Source organism: Propithecus coquereli, unplaced genomic scaffold (assembly GCF_000956105.1).
Source record: "Propithecus coquereli isolate 6110/MARCELLA unplaced genomic scaffold, Pcoq_1.0 Scaffold519, whole genome shotgun sequence".
Taxonomy (NCBI): domain Eukaryota; kingdom Metazoa; phylum Chordata; class Mammalia; order Primates; family Indriidae; genus Propithecus; species Propithecus coquereli.
Window position 1 is genome coordinate 1,197,496 of NW_012151052.1, and position 16,178 is coordinate 1,213,673.

General features: G+C 49.7%; 1 protein-coding gene across 2 annotated transcripts; it reads left to right on the top strand.

Annotated features, from left to right (window-relative positions):
- Window positions 1–5,261: 5,261 nt before the first annotated feature.
- Window positions 5,262–11,093, top strand: IL1RN (interleukin 1 receptor antagonist). 2 transcript variants are annotated; one of them, XM_012656790.1, is made up of 5 exons: window positions 5,262–5,300; window positions 5,439–5,490; window positions 7,274–7,362; window positions 8,482–8,594; window positions 9,746–11,093. In XM_012656790.1, the coding sequence occupies exons 2-5, from the start codon at window positions 5,477–5,479 to the stop codon at window positions 9,959–9,961; spliced, it is 432 nt and encodes a 143-aa protein (XP_012512244.1). In that variant the 5' UTR covers window positions 5,262–5,300; window positions 5,439–5,476; the 3' UTR covers window positions 9,962–11,093. The 2 variants fall into 2 exon arrangements, with proteins under 2 accessions (XP_012512244.1, XP_012512243.1); XM_012656789.1 differs by lacking the exon at window positions 5,262–5,300 and having other exon boundaries at window positions 5,312–5,490.
- The last annotated feature ends 5,085 nt before the right edge of the window (window positions 11,094–16,178 follow it).

The following is a 16,178-nucleotide window of genomic DNA, read 5'->3' on the forward strand; positions in this document are numbered from 1 at the left end:
AAGATTTGGACAACAGTACTGCCTGTATTGTGTGGTGTGTGCTGTGACACGAAGGATTCAAGAGTTGGCAGAAGACTCCAAATATGAGATTAAGCCATTACAAAGGCGGGGTGCACATCTGTCCCCCCAAAGCTGGATGCCTGAATTTTGCAAATGGTGCTTGGGTGACGCAAGTGCAGCTCTAGGAGGCACAGCTGAAAATGTTTGTACTGAGATTCATCAAGTTTTCCCAATAAACTGGGTTGATCAGTAAGGATTGTTTTCCACAAGGGGAATGGGACTTGTGGGGTGAACCATTTGGACTGAGGAGGAGGGAAGTTGGAATTAGAAAATGTGGGGATGATTTGTCTCTAGAAAGACAGAAGAACAGCCAAATCTCCCTGCCTTTGTGGGTGCTGGAGCCAGCGAGATCTGACTGTGCACATCCCTCCCAACTCTGCATTCGGTGATCTCGTGTTGGTAGCTTGAGATCATCCGTGGCAGAGTATTTACACCACAGAAATCAGCAAACTCTACAAATTGAATTTTTGTTTTTGGATAACCAGTTGTTAAACACTTAGCACACCACTGCCTTTCCTTCAGGCTCAATTACCCCATCCAAGTCTAATCCATCTGTCCACTGTCCCCAACATGATCTTAGCAAAACAGACCTGGCAACATCGCCCTCTGATTCAGTTTTCTTTAACATACATCCCCACTTCCTTGGGGTGACATTAAAGGACTTTCCTCCTCTGGCTGCCACACAACTTTTCTTATTTATTTATTTAAGAGAAAGGTTTTCGCTCTGTTGTCCAGGCTGAAGTGCAGTGGCATCATCATAGCTCCTTGTAGCTTGAACTCCTGGGCTCAAGCAATCCTCCTGTCTCACCCTTCCAAATAGTTGACACTACAGACACCCAGCTAATTTTAAATTTTTTGTAGAGATGGGGTCTCACTATGTTGCCCAGGCTGGTCTTGAACTCCTGGCCTCAAGTAATGCTCCTGCCTCAGCCTCCCAAAGTGCTGGGATTACAGGCATGAACCACCATACCCAGCCCCACCCAAATTTTCAATCACTTCTCCTGCCCCTACACCCAAATGCCACTCAAACTCCAGCCATGCTGAATAATAAGACTTTTAAAAAGTAGATAATATCAGCTTCCACCTCTGGCCTAGGTCGTTCAGGACCAAGCCCATTGCTGCAAATAACTAGAAAAGCTATACAAAATGTATTTCTAAAAGATCTGTTTGAAGGCATCAGAGAATGGCCAAGGCTGTAAGTGACTGCTGGGGCCCAGAGAGGTGGAGCCCAGCAGTGAGACCCTTTACCCTGGGGCCATTGCTGGTTTCAAACACTATAGCTGACATTTGGAGGACTCATAGGACTTGGTGACAGAGATAAAATTTGTACTTTACAAGTGGTGGCTCACGCCTATAATCTTAGCACTCTGGGAGGCCCAGGTGGGAGGATCACTTGAGTTCAGGAGGTTGAGACCAGCCTGACCAAGAGCAAGACCCAGTCTCTACTAAAAATAGAAAACTTAGCCAGGCATGGTGGCGCATGCCTGTAGTCCCAGCTACTCGGGAGGTTGAGGAAGCAGGATCACTTGAGCCCAGGAGTTTGAGGTTCCAGTGAGCTAGGCTGACGCCACCGCACTCTAGCCTGGGAGTCAGAGTTCGACTCTGTCTCAAAAAAAAAAAAAAATTATACTTTACATGCTTCCTAGAAGGAGGGGCCCTGATAAACCCCACCAGTTTGGAAATGTGGAGCTGCCCTCACAGGTACCGTAGCCCACCTCCGAATGTTCTCGAGTCTTGTTTGGATGGAAGTTACCTGGGGCTGCGGTGCTCCTGGCCCACCTGCCCAGCAGGAGCAAAAGTGCATAGTCTTGGGGCAAAGATAACATCACCCAGAGCCTCGAATGATCTCTACAGTTTTTGACATACAGTGCCCAGCAGTCAATAAAGAGTAATCAGCTGTATGCAAGATGACCTGTGCATTAGGGAAAACAGACAACAGAAGGAGAGCCAGCAGGGGTTCAAATCATGCAGTTGTCAGGGGCAGCCTTTAAAAGAACCAGGGAGAATATGCTTGAAGATTTAAAAGGCAAGGTTGGAAAGTTTGGCAGAGAACTAGAAACCATACAAAAAAGGAACCAAGTGTAAATCCTAGAACTGAAAGATGCAATTAACTGAAATTGAGAAACAGCCAGCGTTTATTAAACACTTCCTACACGGATGGCACGTGCTCCATAATTTACAGGCACTGACACAAAACGTGTCTCTCTACAGCCGTATAGTATGGCTCCTAAGACACAGACGGCCTGGTTTCTCTATCTCCCTGCCTCGCCAAGGCCCCTTTAACAGGGTCTTGGATGTTTCTGTTGTCACCAGTGTCTAGTGGTGGGCACGGGCTCAGCATGTAGGCGGCACTGTTTACAACTGTGATGACCAGAGCCTGGGGGGAAGGCACAGGTGCTGACTGCAAAGGTGGAGTCCACTGTGTGCTGTGGTCCCTGAGCTTCATTCGGGAAGCAGAGTAGGGGGCTGAGTACCCAGAACTGAGAATAAGTTTAGTCAGAGATTTCCTGTGGGCAGAAATCCCAGGGACGCCAACTGTTTTGGTGAGGTAAGACGGAACCAAGAGTGGAATTGCGGCCAGAGGCGTGAGAGGGGAAGAGGGGAAGAGCACTTCCCTTCCCCCTTTTCCTCTGTCTCCCACCCAGAGTGAGTCAGAGCCACCTCCTCTGTAGTCAGAGCCCCCTCCTCTGAGCTGGGAAAGGGGTGTGGGCCAGCACACAGAGCAGGGAGGTGGGGTACAGGGTAGGGGCAATAGGGTTTGGGGCGCCATGACTGAGCACCCCCACTTTACCTGGGGTAAAGAAGCATATGCAGTAGCTGCTGTTTGAGTACTTCCCATGTGCCAGGGTCAGAGCACGACACATCACGTGCAGTATCTCATTTGACCCTTATAGCAACCCATGACGTGGCTTCTATTATTAGCCCATCTAACAGATAATGAAACTGAGACCAAGACAGCTCTGCACACTGTGTGGGGTGGCCCAGCTCGTAAGTGACATGGGAGGATTCAGATTCAGGTTGGCCCGACTCCACAGCCAAGGACCCCCTACCCCCACATACCAGGAAAGGCCATGCTAGGCCACTTCTCAGGGCACATGGGTAAAGGACACTGACCAGGGATGTTCCGAGAGCCCAGAGTGTCTGTTCTCTGGAGGGAAGCTCTCTCTCTCTCTCTCTCTCTCTCTCAATCTCTGTCTCTGAATTCGGTTTGAAGAAACATTTACCCAGGAGCCTCAATGTAGGTGGGACATTGACTTGGAATTCCGTGTGAGGGCGGTGGCCAGGATGGAACCACTCCATCCCACCTTAGAGAGCCACTTCTCTTATTCAATCTTCAAGGACATATATTGGGAGAATCCTGATTTAAAAATTCAGGAGGGATTTAGAAGTAGCATAAGAAAGACAAGGAGGAGAGAACCTATCACAGTTGGGCACTAGCTGCCTTCCCTTTCAGCAGGTGTAATGACAAAGTTATGCACCTGATGACTAATAAATGTTCCAGAAAATTTAAACCCTAATGGAACAAATTTTGAAAGTAGCTGGTTTGTATACCTCATCTCCTTCATCCAGCCCTCACTAAAACAAACAAATAGATGAACAAACAAAATGTCCCCTTGGATACACCATTTCCCTATCCAAAGGGAGATACTATTTCTTGAGCATGTTTCAAAGAGGCTGAATGACTCACTCAAGGTCACACAGCTTGTGAGGACAGTGCAGGAATATGGACATGCCATTTGCTGGTGAAAGCCTTCACCCAGGGAGCTGATCCAATTTTTGCAGAAATGTTCCCCTTGCTCTGAAAGAGTAGCTCTTGAAAGATTTGGGAAATTCATTTGTAGCCTTCCTTGTTTGAAGGACACAACCCTCATCTGGACACAGACTCTGATTCATTGGTTGAAAATAAAGTCACATTCATCAAGATCAACTGCTGTGGTAGGATGACCTGAGGCTGGGAGCCAGAAGACCTGGATTTCCAGGCACACCTTTGCTATTAACAAGCTGGGTGCCCTTGCCCATGTCCCTTCCTTTTTCTGGGTCTTTCTGAGTCTTCTGTAGAACAATTCTAGGGTGGAATACAATGATAGCGAAGCTCCCACCCAATTCCAAGACAGTCTGTGCTCCTGTGCTAACATTACCTGTCCCATAGATCATGTAGAAACCGTCTTCAGCTTCTTCTATCTATAGAATAGGAGCATGCTTACCTTTTTCCTAACTGTCTAGAATATTGTGAGGAAGGAAGTTAATGTTTGTTAGTGTCTACTGAGGGCCAAAAGCTTTCTCTTTCCTCCCTCCTCTCTTCCTCTCTCTGTCCCTCTTTTCCTTCCTTCCTTCCTTCCCTCTCTCCTTCCTTCCTTCCTTCTCTCCTTCCTTCCTTTCTTCTTGCCACCTGTGAGGAAAACAAGATCATCCTCTTTCTGAGAATGAGGGGGCAGAGGCTCAACACAGGAAGTAACTTATTCAAGGTCACAAAGGTGGCATATGGCAAGTGGCAGAGGTTGGATTTGGACCCATTTTTGTCCAAGTGCTGAGTTCCCCTCACTTTCCTGAGACCGTAACTTTAAAGACATGGGAGAGTGGGAAGAGAGTTGGTTTAAAAGCAGTTCTCAGGAAGGACTTACTTTTCCCTCGAGCAGGGGTCAGCTGACTTCAAATCCAGGCTACCCCCTGCTTTTGTAAATAAAGTTGTATTGGAACACAGTTAGGCGTGTTGGTTTACAGAGTGTCTGCGACTGCTTTGTGAAATGACAGCTGAGTTGAGTAATCATGACAGAGACTGTGTGGCCCACAAAGCATAAAATATTTGCTATCTGGTCCTTTACAGAATGTTTGCCAATCCACGTCCGGAGTCCAAGGCTGTCCCTCCTTCGATGTTCACAAAGTGACATGAGACTCTCCCGTGTGCGGAGAGTGCTATTACTTGGCTTGATATATCATGACAGGGGTGCATTTCTGCTCAAATCTGTTTTTATAAAAAGTCAACAAACAGTACCTGTCAGGCAAATGAGAGAGTTTGGTTTTCATTGTGCTCTTCTTCCCAGGAACTCAATGAAGGGGAAACAGAAATCTCAATTTTGGGGAAATTGCACAGGGGAAAAAGGGGAGGAAATCGGTTTCGACACCCCATTGCGACACTCAGCAGGGTTAAAGTGACAACAGCAAGGGTTTCTCTTTTTGGAAATGTGAGGAGGGTATTTCCGTTTCTCCGAGTGGGACAGGGTGGCAGCAGCTTCGCTTCGGTGAGTGACTATTTCTTTATAAGCAGCAACTCTGAGCCCACAATGGCAGTCCAGTGCCTTGCTGCAGCCACAGGATGGATATCTGCAGGGGCCTCTGCGCTCACCTAATCTCTCTCCTCCTCTTCCTGTTCTTTTCAGAGACAGCCTGCCGCCCCCCTGGGAGAAGACCCTGCAAGATGCAGGCCTTCAGGTAAGGCTACCCCGGAGGAGATGGGGATGGACCAGCTGGAGAATGGGGTCACATCACAACCTTCTGGGGCTGCCAGGCCCTGCAGGGCCTGAGAACTGGATTTGGGCTGAAGAGGGATGTCCATTATTCAAGAAAGAGGCTGCTACCTGCACAGGCCTTAGGGCTTGTGTTTCAAAATATCCCAGACGTGCCCAGCAGCTCAGTGAGTGACAGACGCAGGCCACGGAGTGAGGCTGGGACTCAGGCCTGGTAGGGTGTGCTGGCAGAGAAGCCGAGAGTGGCACCACAGGCAGGATGCAGCCCACAGGCCCGGGCTGGCTGTTAGCAACACCTGTCTGTGTTGTCACATCAGGGATCCCCTTCTCCCGGGGCTTGGTTTCCCCATCTGCGACATGAGGTCCATCCTAACTCCCAGTGTGCCTTACAGGGCAGTCGTGAAGACTAAATGTGCAGATAATAGTGTAACCATGTTCTATAGCCATGAACTATAAAATGCCTGGAAACTATTGTGATGTTTAAAATCAAATCCGGGGCCTTGTGAGACGTCACCATCGCTATTGTAAAAATGACAGTCTGTGATGCTGGTAGAAATGAGAGTGCCATCTACGCACACCCTCTGCCCTGTGACACCCCCTGGCAGTGAAGCCTTGTTGGAGTGACTCCCCCGACTGCCATGTTTTTCTGGCCTGAAAGGTCTGCTGCAGATCGGGACTCTAAGTGCGTGAGTGACAAGTCCCTTCCTTCCCAGATTGCTTCACACGATTTGCCTGGGCCTCCTCTGATCAGCTAGGAGCTCTAGGAAATGCCCTCGGAGGCCTCCAGCAGGCAACGTACACACTGAGAAACTAGTCTAGTTTCACCTAAAAACTAGGATAATCACAAAAGGGCCAATGTTTACCCATATAAAGCACCTCGGTTTGCCCACCACCCTCACTGACCTCATGGAGGTTGCCTGATGAAGTTGGTGTAGTTAGCGCACTTCACAGGTGGGGAGATGTGGCACAGATCCCAGGTTACCTGGCCAGAGCTCTGTCTGCCACATCTCACAGCTCTGAGACCTGCTCTCAACCAAAGAGGTCCTTTAGCAAGAAAAAAGGATTGGGAGCCACAAACAGGTCACTGGATGAGTGAGGAGAGGAGGCTGGCTTGTTCCTGGAGGCAGCTGCCCCTATGGGGCCCAGAGCAGATCACTGGCTGATGGAGGGAAGGCTCTAGGGACAGACCCTCCTGGTCCAAGGCTGGGAGTGATTTAGCTGCAAGGTGCTCCGTCCCTTGAAACTTCTAACTCTGTGCTGTAGTAGCCACCAGTCTCAGGTGACTATTTAAATGAATGAACATAGAAGAAAATTAAACATTTGGATCCTTGGTCTCACTCCCCACATTTCAAGAGCTCAATAGCCACATGTGGCTAGTGGCTACCATACTGGACAGTGCAGATAGGGAACATTTCTGCATTCCAGAAAGTTCTGTTGGAGGGTGCTGCTCTGAGCATGCTTTACTGAAACAGAAGGTGTCTGTCCTGGGAATCTGAGGCGAGGAGCAAGCTAAGGAGAGGAACAGAATGTGAGCTCACCACTCACCAGCTGTGTGAATCAGGCCCATCCCATCTCCTAACCACTGCCAGCCTCAGTCTTCTCACCCGTGGCATGGGTATACTACAGTACCACAGCCCCAGCAGAGTTGGATGCAGATTCTGTGAGCTCTGGGGGCTGTGAGAAGGTACTGAGCACAGGGTCAGGCACACAGTGGCTGTCCACTCCAGCTGAGTCCTTGTGCATTTCAGGATCTGGGATGTAAACCAGAAGACCTTCTACCTGAGGAACAACCAACTAGTTGCTGGATATCTGCAAGGACCAAATACTAAATTAGAAGGTGAGTGGTTGCAGGAAAGCCAATGTTGTATGGGCATCAGGCCCCTTTGCCCCTGGGGTGTGAAGTATCACAGTTTTCCCCCCTCCCCAAATCTTAGGTGTGAGGTTCTAATCCCCGTTGGGTCTTTGTACCTGAGTTTGAAGCTGGGGAAGCCTGACCACTAAAGGGCACATATGAGGGCAGCCTCAAGAGGGCAGGGGGAGCAGTGTCTAGGTTAGGAGCCACCACCTACAGGCACAGTGTCCCAGGGCCACAGCCAGGAGGGACGGGGCCCAGAAGGCAAAACTGACCCTTCCATTCCCCCTGTGCCTATTAAGCCTCCCATGCTCATGTGTTCTTCAAAGCCTAAGCCCACCCCAAATTAATACACCACATATAAGGCTGGGCTATATCCCTTATTCCTGGACTCCATACTCAGTCATATTCTGGCCCATGCTCTAAACAAGCTGGATGAACTTGGACAAGCTCCACCTACTCTGTTCTTCAGTTTTCTCTTTAGTAAGATGAGGGCTGTTGGGTGATGGGATGTGCAATTCTTTCTGCACTGACCTTCCAGGTGTTTTCACTTCCCTGTTTGGTACAGTGGATGACATTATGTCCATCTCCCCACCCACACTTCTCCCTTGCTCTCTCCCCCTCGCTTTGCTCTGAAAGAATACGAGACCCACCTTTCCTGCCTTTCTGGTGGTTCTCATCATGAGTGTTCAGAAGCACAGAGAAACTGAGAATTTTACTGCTACAGGAGAGTAGAGACCCAAAGGGGAAGAGGTGGTTCAAAGTTCCCTGGGCTTCCATGGAGCCCCACTTATGACCTCGTGTGCTGTTTTCCCTGCCCCTCAGCAGCAAACCTGTTGCCCTGGAGCACAGGTATCCTGGGGAAAGCAAGGGAGAGGAGAGACCACGTGGAGCAGAATCTAGAATGGCAGTACTTTAGGAGTAATTAGACCATGTGCTTGGTTTGATCTTCTGTTTGGTTGCAGACCAGGAAGATGGGACCTTTCTGTCCTTCTGACCTTGGGGTTTTAGTTGGGGAGAGACAGAAAAATACCCAGGGTCTCTTCACCATCTCCACCTTTTCTTCTCCCTGTTAACCTGGCCCTCCCCTCTGCTCTTCCCCAGAAAAGATAGATGTGGTGCCCATCAAGCCTCATGCTATGTTCCTGGGGATCCACGGAGGCAAGCTGTGCCTGTCCTGTATCAGGTCTGGCAATGAGATCAGACTCCAGTTGGAGGTAAGGACCTGTTTTGGATATCAAACCACCTCCAAACCCAGTGGCTTAAAATAACCACGATTTGTTCTTGTGGTTCTGTGGATTAGCCAGGATTGACTGGGCAGTTCTAGTCCACATGGAAGAACACACTGGGTTACTCCTGTGGCTGCATTTGGTAGGGCACTTGGCTGGTGCTGGGGCAGCCAAGATGATTTCTCACCCTCCAGGCTCTCTTTCCACATGGCCTCTCGGGTTCAGTAGTCGGCTTGAGCTTCCTTACAGCATGGTGGCTGGCTTCCGAGAGGGATTTTTCCAAAAAGACAAGCCTCAATGTGCAAGCACTTATTAAACTTCTACTTGCATCACGTCAGTCATGTGGCCAAGTCCAGACTCACGTGGAAGGGACTTCCCGAGGGTGTGAACGCTGGGCTATGTGGTCATTGGACACCACTCCTATAGCAGCCTACCACGGGGCCTGAATCTCTGTGTGCTACTTTCTTGCTCAAGGGCTCCCAACTCCCTTGGACCTGCCCTCTTCTAGCAAAGCCAACCCTTGGGACCTCTCTTCCACTCCTCATCTACTCACATTGATTAGTCAGTGTCCCATCCAGGACCCTGTGCTCCATGACCCCATGCAGTATTGATGGGTTGCCCAGCCTTGGGGAAAATGGCTTTGTCTCAGGAGCTTGTTGGACATGCTCTTAACCCCAATGTTCATGGCCATAACCATGGCACTGTCATGTCCCTGCACCAGTGTACAGGGACACTGTTCTGGAGGGTGATTGCCTGTTCTGTGTGGAGTAGGGATGACCAAGATACTGTGTGTAATGCATTGAATGAGCTGCAAGACTCTTCACCCCTCCCTCTCCTTGAAAGCTCAGACCTGACAAAGCACCAGCCTCCACAAGCCTTGGCCTCTGCTGATGGTGCCATGTGTTTACCAGACTTACTGGTCTGTGGCCAGAGTGCCTGGATTTCCCAAAATCAAAGTGTGACAATAGGACACCACTTTGTGTCAGTGCTTTCCTAAGAAACCTGGGACCGGGGGTCTCCTGCCAGTGGTCTCCAGGCCCACATTTCCCAGCACTTACTCTGCATGGTGGGGGGTAGAGCGGTAGGCAGCACAGGACTTCCCAGGCCTCAGTTCTCCCTGCCCATCTCTTGACTTCCAGGCAGTTAACATCACTGACCTGAGTGAGAACAGACAGCAGGACAAGCGCTTCACCTTCATCCGCTCTGACACTGGCCCCACCACCACCTTCGAGTCGGCTGCCTGCCCGGGCTGGTTCCTCTGCACAGCGTTGGAAGCCGACCAGCCTGTCAGCCTCACCAACAATCCTGAAGAGTCCATCACAGTCACCAAGTTCTACTTCCAGCAAGACCAGTAGTACTGATCAGGCCTGCCCTTCCCCATTCCTGGCATATCACGACTCCAGGGACTGCCTCTCCTCCCTGCCCTGGGGCTCCTGGCCATAGGGGCACTGAGGAGCGGCCTTGGGAGGGTGAACCCTTGGAAAGAGGCATAAGAGCCCTGGTAACAGGACTCTATCTCCAGCCTCTCAACTGACCCACCCTCCATGCTGCCTCCAGAGTGGTCTTTCTAACACGCAAATCAGACCACAGCAGCCCCTGCTCAAAGCTCTTCCATATCACCTCTGCATTCCGAGTAAAATCCAGGCCATCTGCTTAGTGTGGACTCCTTTGCTCTCCTCTCCCCAACACGTCCATGCCCCAGATCTGTTAGGCCACTCGCTTGACCCCCAATCAAGTGGCTCCCACACCCTGATTTACAAACTAATGCCAGTTCATGGGGAACTTCTTAAGGGTTTATGGAATATGGAAATTGAGGATTTCATGATTTTTAAAATTGAGCCAATTGTATTCAAAGTGAAGGAGAGTCCTTCATTTGGAAACTATGTCCTTTCTGGAAGGGGATGGGGGGATTTAAAATGTTCCTTCATTTGTGAAATGATGGTGAAAGTCGATGGTAGCTTTTCCTCTTCCCCCTTCTTTTTGTAACATCCCAACCTGTACAAATTAGAAGTTAGTGTACTATATTGGTCCCCTAACTTTTTCCCTTTTTGAGACAGTCCCATACGGTCGGCCCCTCTGCCCAGACCCCTCTACGTGGCTCTGAGCTCCATCTCCACTCCAGATCTACAGCTGCCTGCAGCGCTTTGCCTCCTGTGGAAAGTTCCCGAGCTCCCAAGGAACTGTGCAAACATGGCTCCCAGGAGTCCTTTCCTCCTCTGCCAGGAGGGATGAATTGCTTCCTGACCACTGTGGCACTGCTGACCCTCTGAGACTTGTATGAGAGATGGCTGTGCTTCTGTCTGTCCCCTGACCAGGCTGTGGCCCAGAGAACAGGGAGCCTGGCTTGTATGTGTCTCAGGTCCCTGCAGGGCCCAGCACCTGGCTTGGCCCCTAGCAGGTGCTCAGTAAATGTGTGTTGTTTGTGTTGGGTGCAAACTTCCCCACCTGCTGTGTGACTTCAGCTCTGTTTTACAATAAAAGCTTGAAAACACCTACTTTGTTGATTGTGTCCTTGGCCTTGCCAGGCTTGGGGCATACAGTGCTGATGGGGAAGCCAACAGGTCTTTCTCACCCCAGGGGTCAGGGCCTCGCTGCCTCCCCTCTACGAGTCCTTTTCCTCCTTGGGACTCACTGTCCCTGGATAACATGAGGGCAAATCTCCCTGCCAGGAAGGTGTGGATCAGCATTGCCCACAATAGCCTCCCTTGGAAACAAGCCAAACGCCCATCACAGAGGAATGAATACATGAATTGCGTATCTGCACATAATGCGATGTTTGAGAGCAAAGAAAATGAATGAATGACAGCCAGCATGCACCCAAGAAAATGGATGAATCTCACAAACATGATGTGCGTACGAGAATCACAAAGGCATGCGGAGAGGGTGATTCCATTTCTATAAAGTTCGAAACAGCCAACAGTGAGCTGTTGTGTTGGGAGGATGTAGAGGCTGGTGATGCAGGGAGAAGCAGGACATGTCCTCCCTGAAGGCTGGATGGGGCTGGTGCCTGGCAGATGGAAGGGCAGACAGGAGCACCTGGGGGCTTTTAGGGTCCAGGCAACATCCTGTTTCCTGGCATAGATGTGGTTAGGCAGTTTTCTGTTGGGCTCCCCATTTCCAGGGACCTTCGAGAAAGGGGTCCAAGGAGCTCTGTTTGGAAAACCCCCATCCAAGTCAACACTCTCCTTGAACAAATAAAGAGCAGGCCCCAAGGAAGGAGGTGACTTGGCTAAAATCAAACAGCAGGCTCATGTTTTATTTCATAATTTCAAAATGCCTGAACCATAAAAAGACTTGCCCCACCCTGCCCCGGGGTGTGAGGAGAGGGTCATCTGTGGGATTATGAGATTAATGGGTGGGGTGTTGAATTTGGCCCCATAAGGTGTGAGAGCATGACAAGAAGAGCGATCTCTTCACAAATACACCTCGGCTGACAGAGTCAGGCGAGCAAGGAGTGGGCTCCTTCCTCCTGCACAGGTTCAGTTGGGTCTGTTCTGGACTTGGTCTTTGGAGTCTGAGAGGCAGGCCCCAGCTGGGCCATGAGCTTCTTGGACCCCTGTCTCTGAGGTCCCTGGAAATGGGGAGCCCAAGAGAAGGAAGGCTGAGGGGGACTGGCTCCATCCCTTGAACTTGTTCCCACCAGAGCCCTCTGCTTTTCTCTGCTTTACAACCTGGGCTTTCCACGGGACTTTGTTTGAAGAGGAGATTTCATTGCTAAAAACAAACTAAACTAGGCAGGTTAAAAGACAATGAACTGGAGAAAATGTCTACGGTCTTCTCTAGATCATGGATCCTATGACGATGATGAGGTCACCCAACACCTCTGAGCTTTGTCTTTCTGGTGTATAAAACAGGAGTTGCCACACCTGCCCACATGGATGATGCAGGGCTAGAATGCAATGATATAGGTGAAATGCTGTGTGAGTGATAAAAGCACCTGTGTGGTTGATACATTTTCAATCCTGGTAAAAGGAGGCGGTTTAAGGCAGAACCCCATCAAGGTAATGGCAACAATAGCAGCTAATGTGTGGAGCTCTGTGTGCATCCTCCCACCATGTTACAGAGGTGAAGCCCGAGGCCCAGACCCTTCATGCAGACTAGGTCAAGCAGCAGGCTACAGGTTAGTAACAGGCAAGGCAGAAAACAGTCTTGCAGGTGAGCTCTGGACTCTGGAGTCACATTCTGGCTCTCCTGTTTGCAATGTGTGCTCATGGATGAGTTAGTTAACATCTCAGAGCATTCAATTTCCTCATCTCTAAATGCAGATAATAGCTAATGCAGATGGCTGAGTTACCTTGTTTAATCTTTGCAACAGCCCTCAGTAGTAATATTATTATTACCATTACTAGTCCTGGAAGAACCAGGGCTCAAAGGAATCTGCTTTAAAGCCTTGTTGCTCCAAGTGTGGTCCACGGATCAGCAGCATGAGCAGCATTTGGGAGTTAAAATGCAGACTCCCAGGCCTCACCCCAGACTTACTGACTTATGATCTTCATCTTAACCAGGTCTCCAGGGTATCACATGCAGGTTAGAGTTTAAGAAGCACTGCTTCTCCTGCTTTAAAATGCAGTGCATAAGCTCTGCATATTTATTAAAGGGATTCTCATATTACAAAGCCAGCCCCTATCCTTACTCTATGTCCTATTAGCTCATTGACAATACTGAAAACTCCTCTGTTAACACTTCCTTATTTGGATTTAAGTGTTCAGTAAAATATCCCTAAGAGGAAGAGTGTTAAGCCTTCATCATCCTACTAGAATGTCAGCCCAACCCATGCGGGGATTTTCATGTTTTGTTCTACGATGTATCCCAAGCACCGAGACCAATGCTTGGAATGTACTGAGTGTTCAGTGAATATTTGGTGAGTAAATGAATTGGCTGCTGATATATCAATAGGGGTTAATTTGTTAGGTGGGCTAGCAATCCCACCTCAGACCAGGGAAGTTTTGAAGAAATTCTGAAAGCAGGGAAACGGACAAGTCCAGGGTGTAAAGGCTTCCAGGGATTTGGGGGCTGAGCCAGGAAAAGATATGACCACAAGGTGGCAGTAGCACACACAAGCTTTAGGGGTGAAGCTTTGACCAGTTTGCACTGTGGTAGGTCCCTCATGGCAGGAGTCTGTCCAGATGCTACAGAGTGGAGATGGGGTCCCAGCCAGGAGGGGAGGAGGACAAGGGGACTTCCAGGGGAGAAGGGAATTGGATGGGGGACTTATGTGTCCAGGTGATGTCACCCAGCAACACAAAGGGGAATCTCTGGATCAGAGAGCTCCAAAGGGCAGCAGTGGCTTGGGGTTTTCATGGCTGGGGCTTATTCTTGGCTAGCAGATACGGGTACAGTTTCATAGGGTATGCAAAGCAAGCAGACTCTAAATGGCTAAAATTCTGCTTATTTGGGCTTCATTTAAAACAATTAGACGTGCAGATGTTTGAGTTTGGCACCGGGAAGGGTTTTGAGCTAAGGGGTCTGCTCTCAGCCTGCAATGGGGACATCAGCAAGTGAAGGGCCGGCTCGCAGAGGCCGTCTTGGGCTCACTCACACAACACAGGACAGGGCACACGGCTCAGGAAGGCCAGGCCCGGGGCGCATGTTCAAGTGAGGCCTTTGTACAATCAGGAGGCAGCGCATGGGTGACCAGGAGGCAGGAGGAGCTCCAGTGGCAGAGAAAAACACAGACAGGGAAACAGGCAAGCACCCAAGAAGAGTGTGGCCTTTTCTGTCATTTCTAGGCCCGACCGACTATAACACCACGGAATCCCAGAAAAACTGTTTGAAAATTCAACTGAATTCAAATCTTGAAGGCTTTCACAGGCCAGAGTTTCCTTACCAACTAGTGGGCAGACATTGGTCAGGCAACCTCCCCTCCCTAGGCCTCGATTTTCTCACTCACGAAAGGAGAGGCCTGGGCGACATCTGCGTTCTCATTGGGCTGAACTGCAGGGGCAGAGCTTTTTAACAAAAATGACTGGCCGCCCCCCACCCAGAGACTCTGATTCTCTTGGTTGGGGTTGGCCTGGGGTGGGACAAGGACGTGAGCATCCCAGGGCTGTGAGACCTTCTGGACCCCTGAAATTTCTAAAATCCCTAAGCCACAGTGGCAAATATCAACATGCTTGATATTCCATCCAGTTATCTCAAAAAAGTGTGGGGAGAAAGATTAAAAAGAGGGAAGATCAGCCTCTTGGTCTCATGTATGTGGAGACAAAAGAGTAAAAGAGTAGTGCAAGAAATGTCCACCAGGGGTCAGCATTTTCCACCCACGACTTTTGTCTCCGCTCTGGAAAGAATCTTGAGAAGATAATTAGTTGAGTTTCATGCTCTCAGACTGGTGAAGGGCTAATTTTTAAAGACCTCATAAGAAAAATCTGGGTTGTTCTTTTTCCCCCAGGGAAAGTTTGTTTTCATTCACCTATCAATGGAGCTGTAGTGTAGCCATAATTTGGGCTATTTACCTCATGAAGTACATGTGGGGCCTGAGCCCTACCAGTAGCCAATAAATGTTGTCTATTACCAATGTCTACTCTCCAAGGGGTGAGGCCCAAGAAATCCTAAGGGTCTTCTGTGCCTGCGTTAAAGTCCACCTCCTGGGGTCCTGTTTCCTGCTCTCACCTGGAGGATTGACTGCTGAGTGGAGTTAACCCTGCCCCACTTGCCCCAAGGAACTCGTACCCACCTGGCCAGAACTCACCATGGAAACCGGCAGCATGTCTTCGAGGGAAGTGTGTACTTTCTTGTGCTGGTGGTGGACAAAGCTCACAAAAGACAGATAGACCAAAAACCTGGACAACTCATTACGATGAGGAATGGGTCCATCCAGGGGACAAACATGCCCGTACCCTTTCCCCAGGGACAGTTGACACAGAGTCGGATGGCTCAGAAAACTTGACTTGGAGTCAGAGCAGAGGAAAGATCCTAGTGGCCAGTGACCTCCAGCTGCCGCACCTTAATCCTCCACCTCCCCTCTGAGGGGCTCCCTGCCAAGAGACGGACATGGGCTTGTCCCAGAGCCAAGGCCCATCTTCCTTGAGCCGTGATGGAGTCACACTGGCTCCTTTGCCACCTTCTCTCCTTGGCAGTGTTCCTTGTAAGTCATAGAAGTTTGCTTTCCTTCCAACACAGGTGTTTGGAGTACAGGGAGCAGGGGAGAGGTAGGCAGGGGCTGGATCCTGCTCGGCCTGGCAGGCAATGGTAAGGACTTTAGCTTATCCTAAGGCAGGAACAGGCCTTGAACTCTGAAGTCTGCCTTCACCACACCATACCCCACTTTGGAGTACTCTCTCTCCTCGTCTGCACCACTTGATTCCTACAAAAATCTCTTCAAAGCTAGGCTCTTGGCACCTCTTACACTTTCCTGGATTAAACTTCAGCCCATTATCCAAAGTGGGGCACCACAAGAGCAGAAGAACGGGCTCCACTTGTACTCACCATCAAATTGGTACTAACTGATCAACACTAGGGTGATCACATGGCAGAAATACTCTCTAGGGATTAGGGGGATGGGGGGGTAAATCTACAACTAAAGGACACGGGGAGCACTAAAGGGAGGGAAGGGCATGCCTTTAACCCGCATTT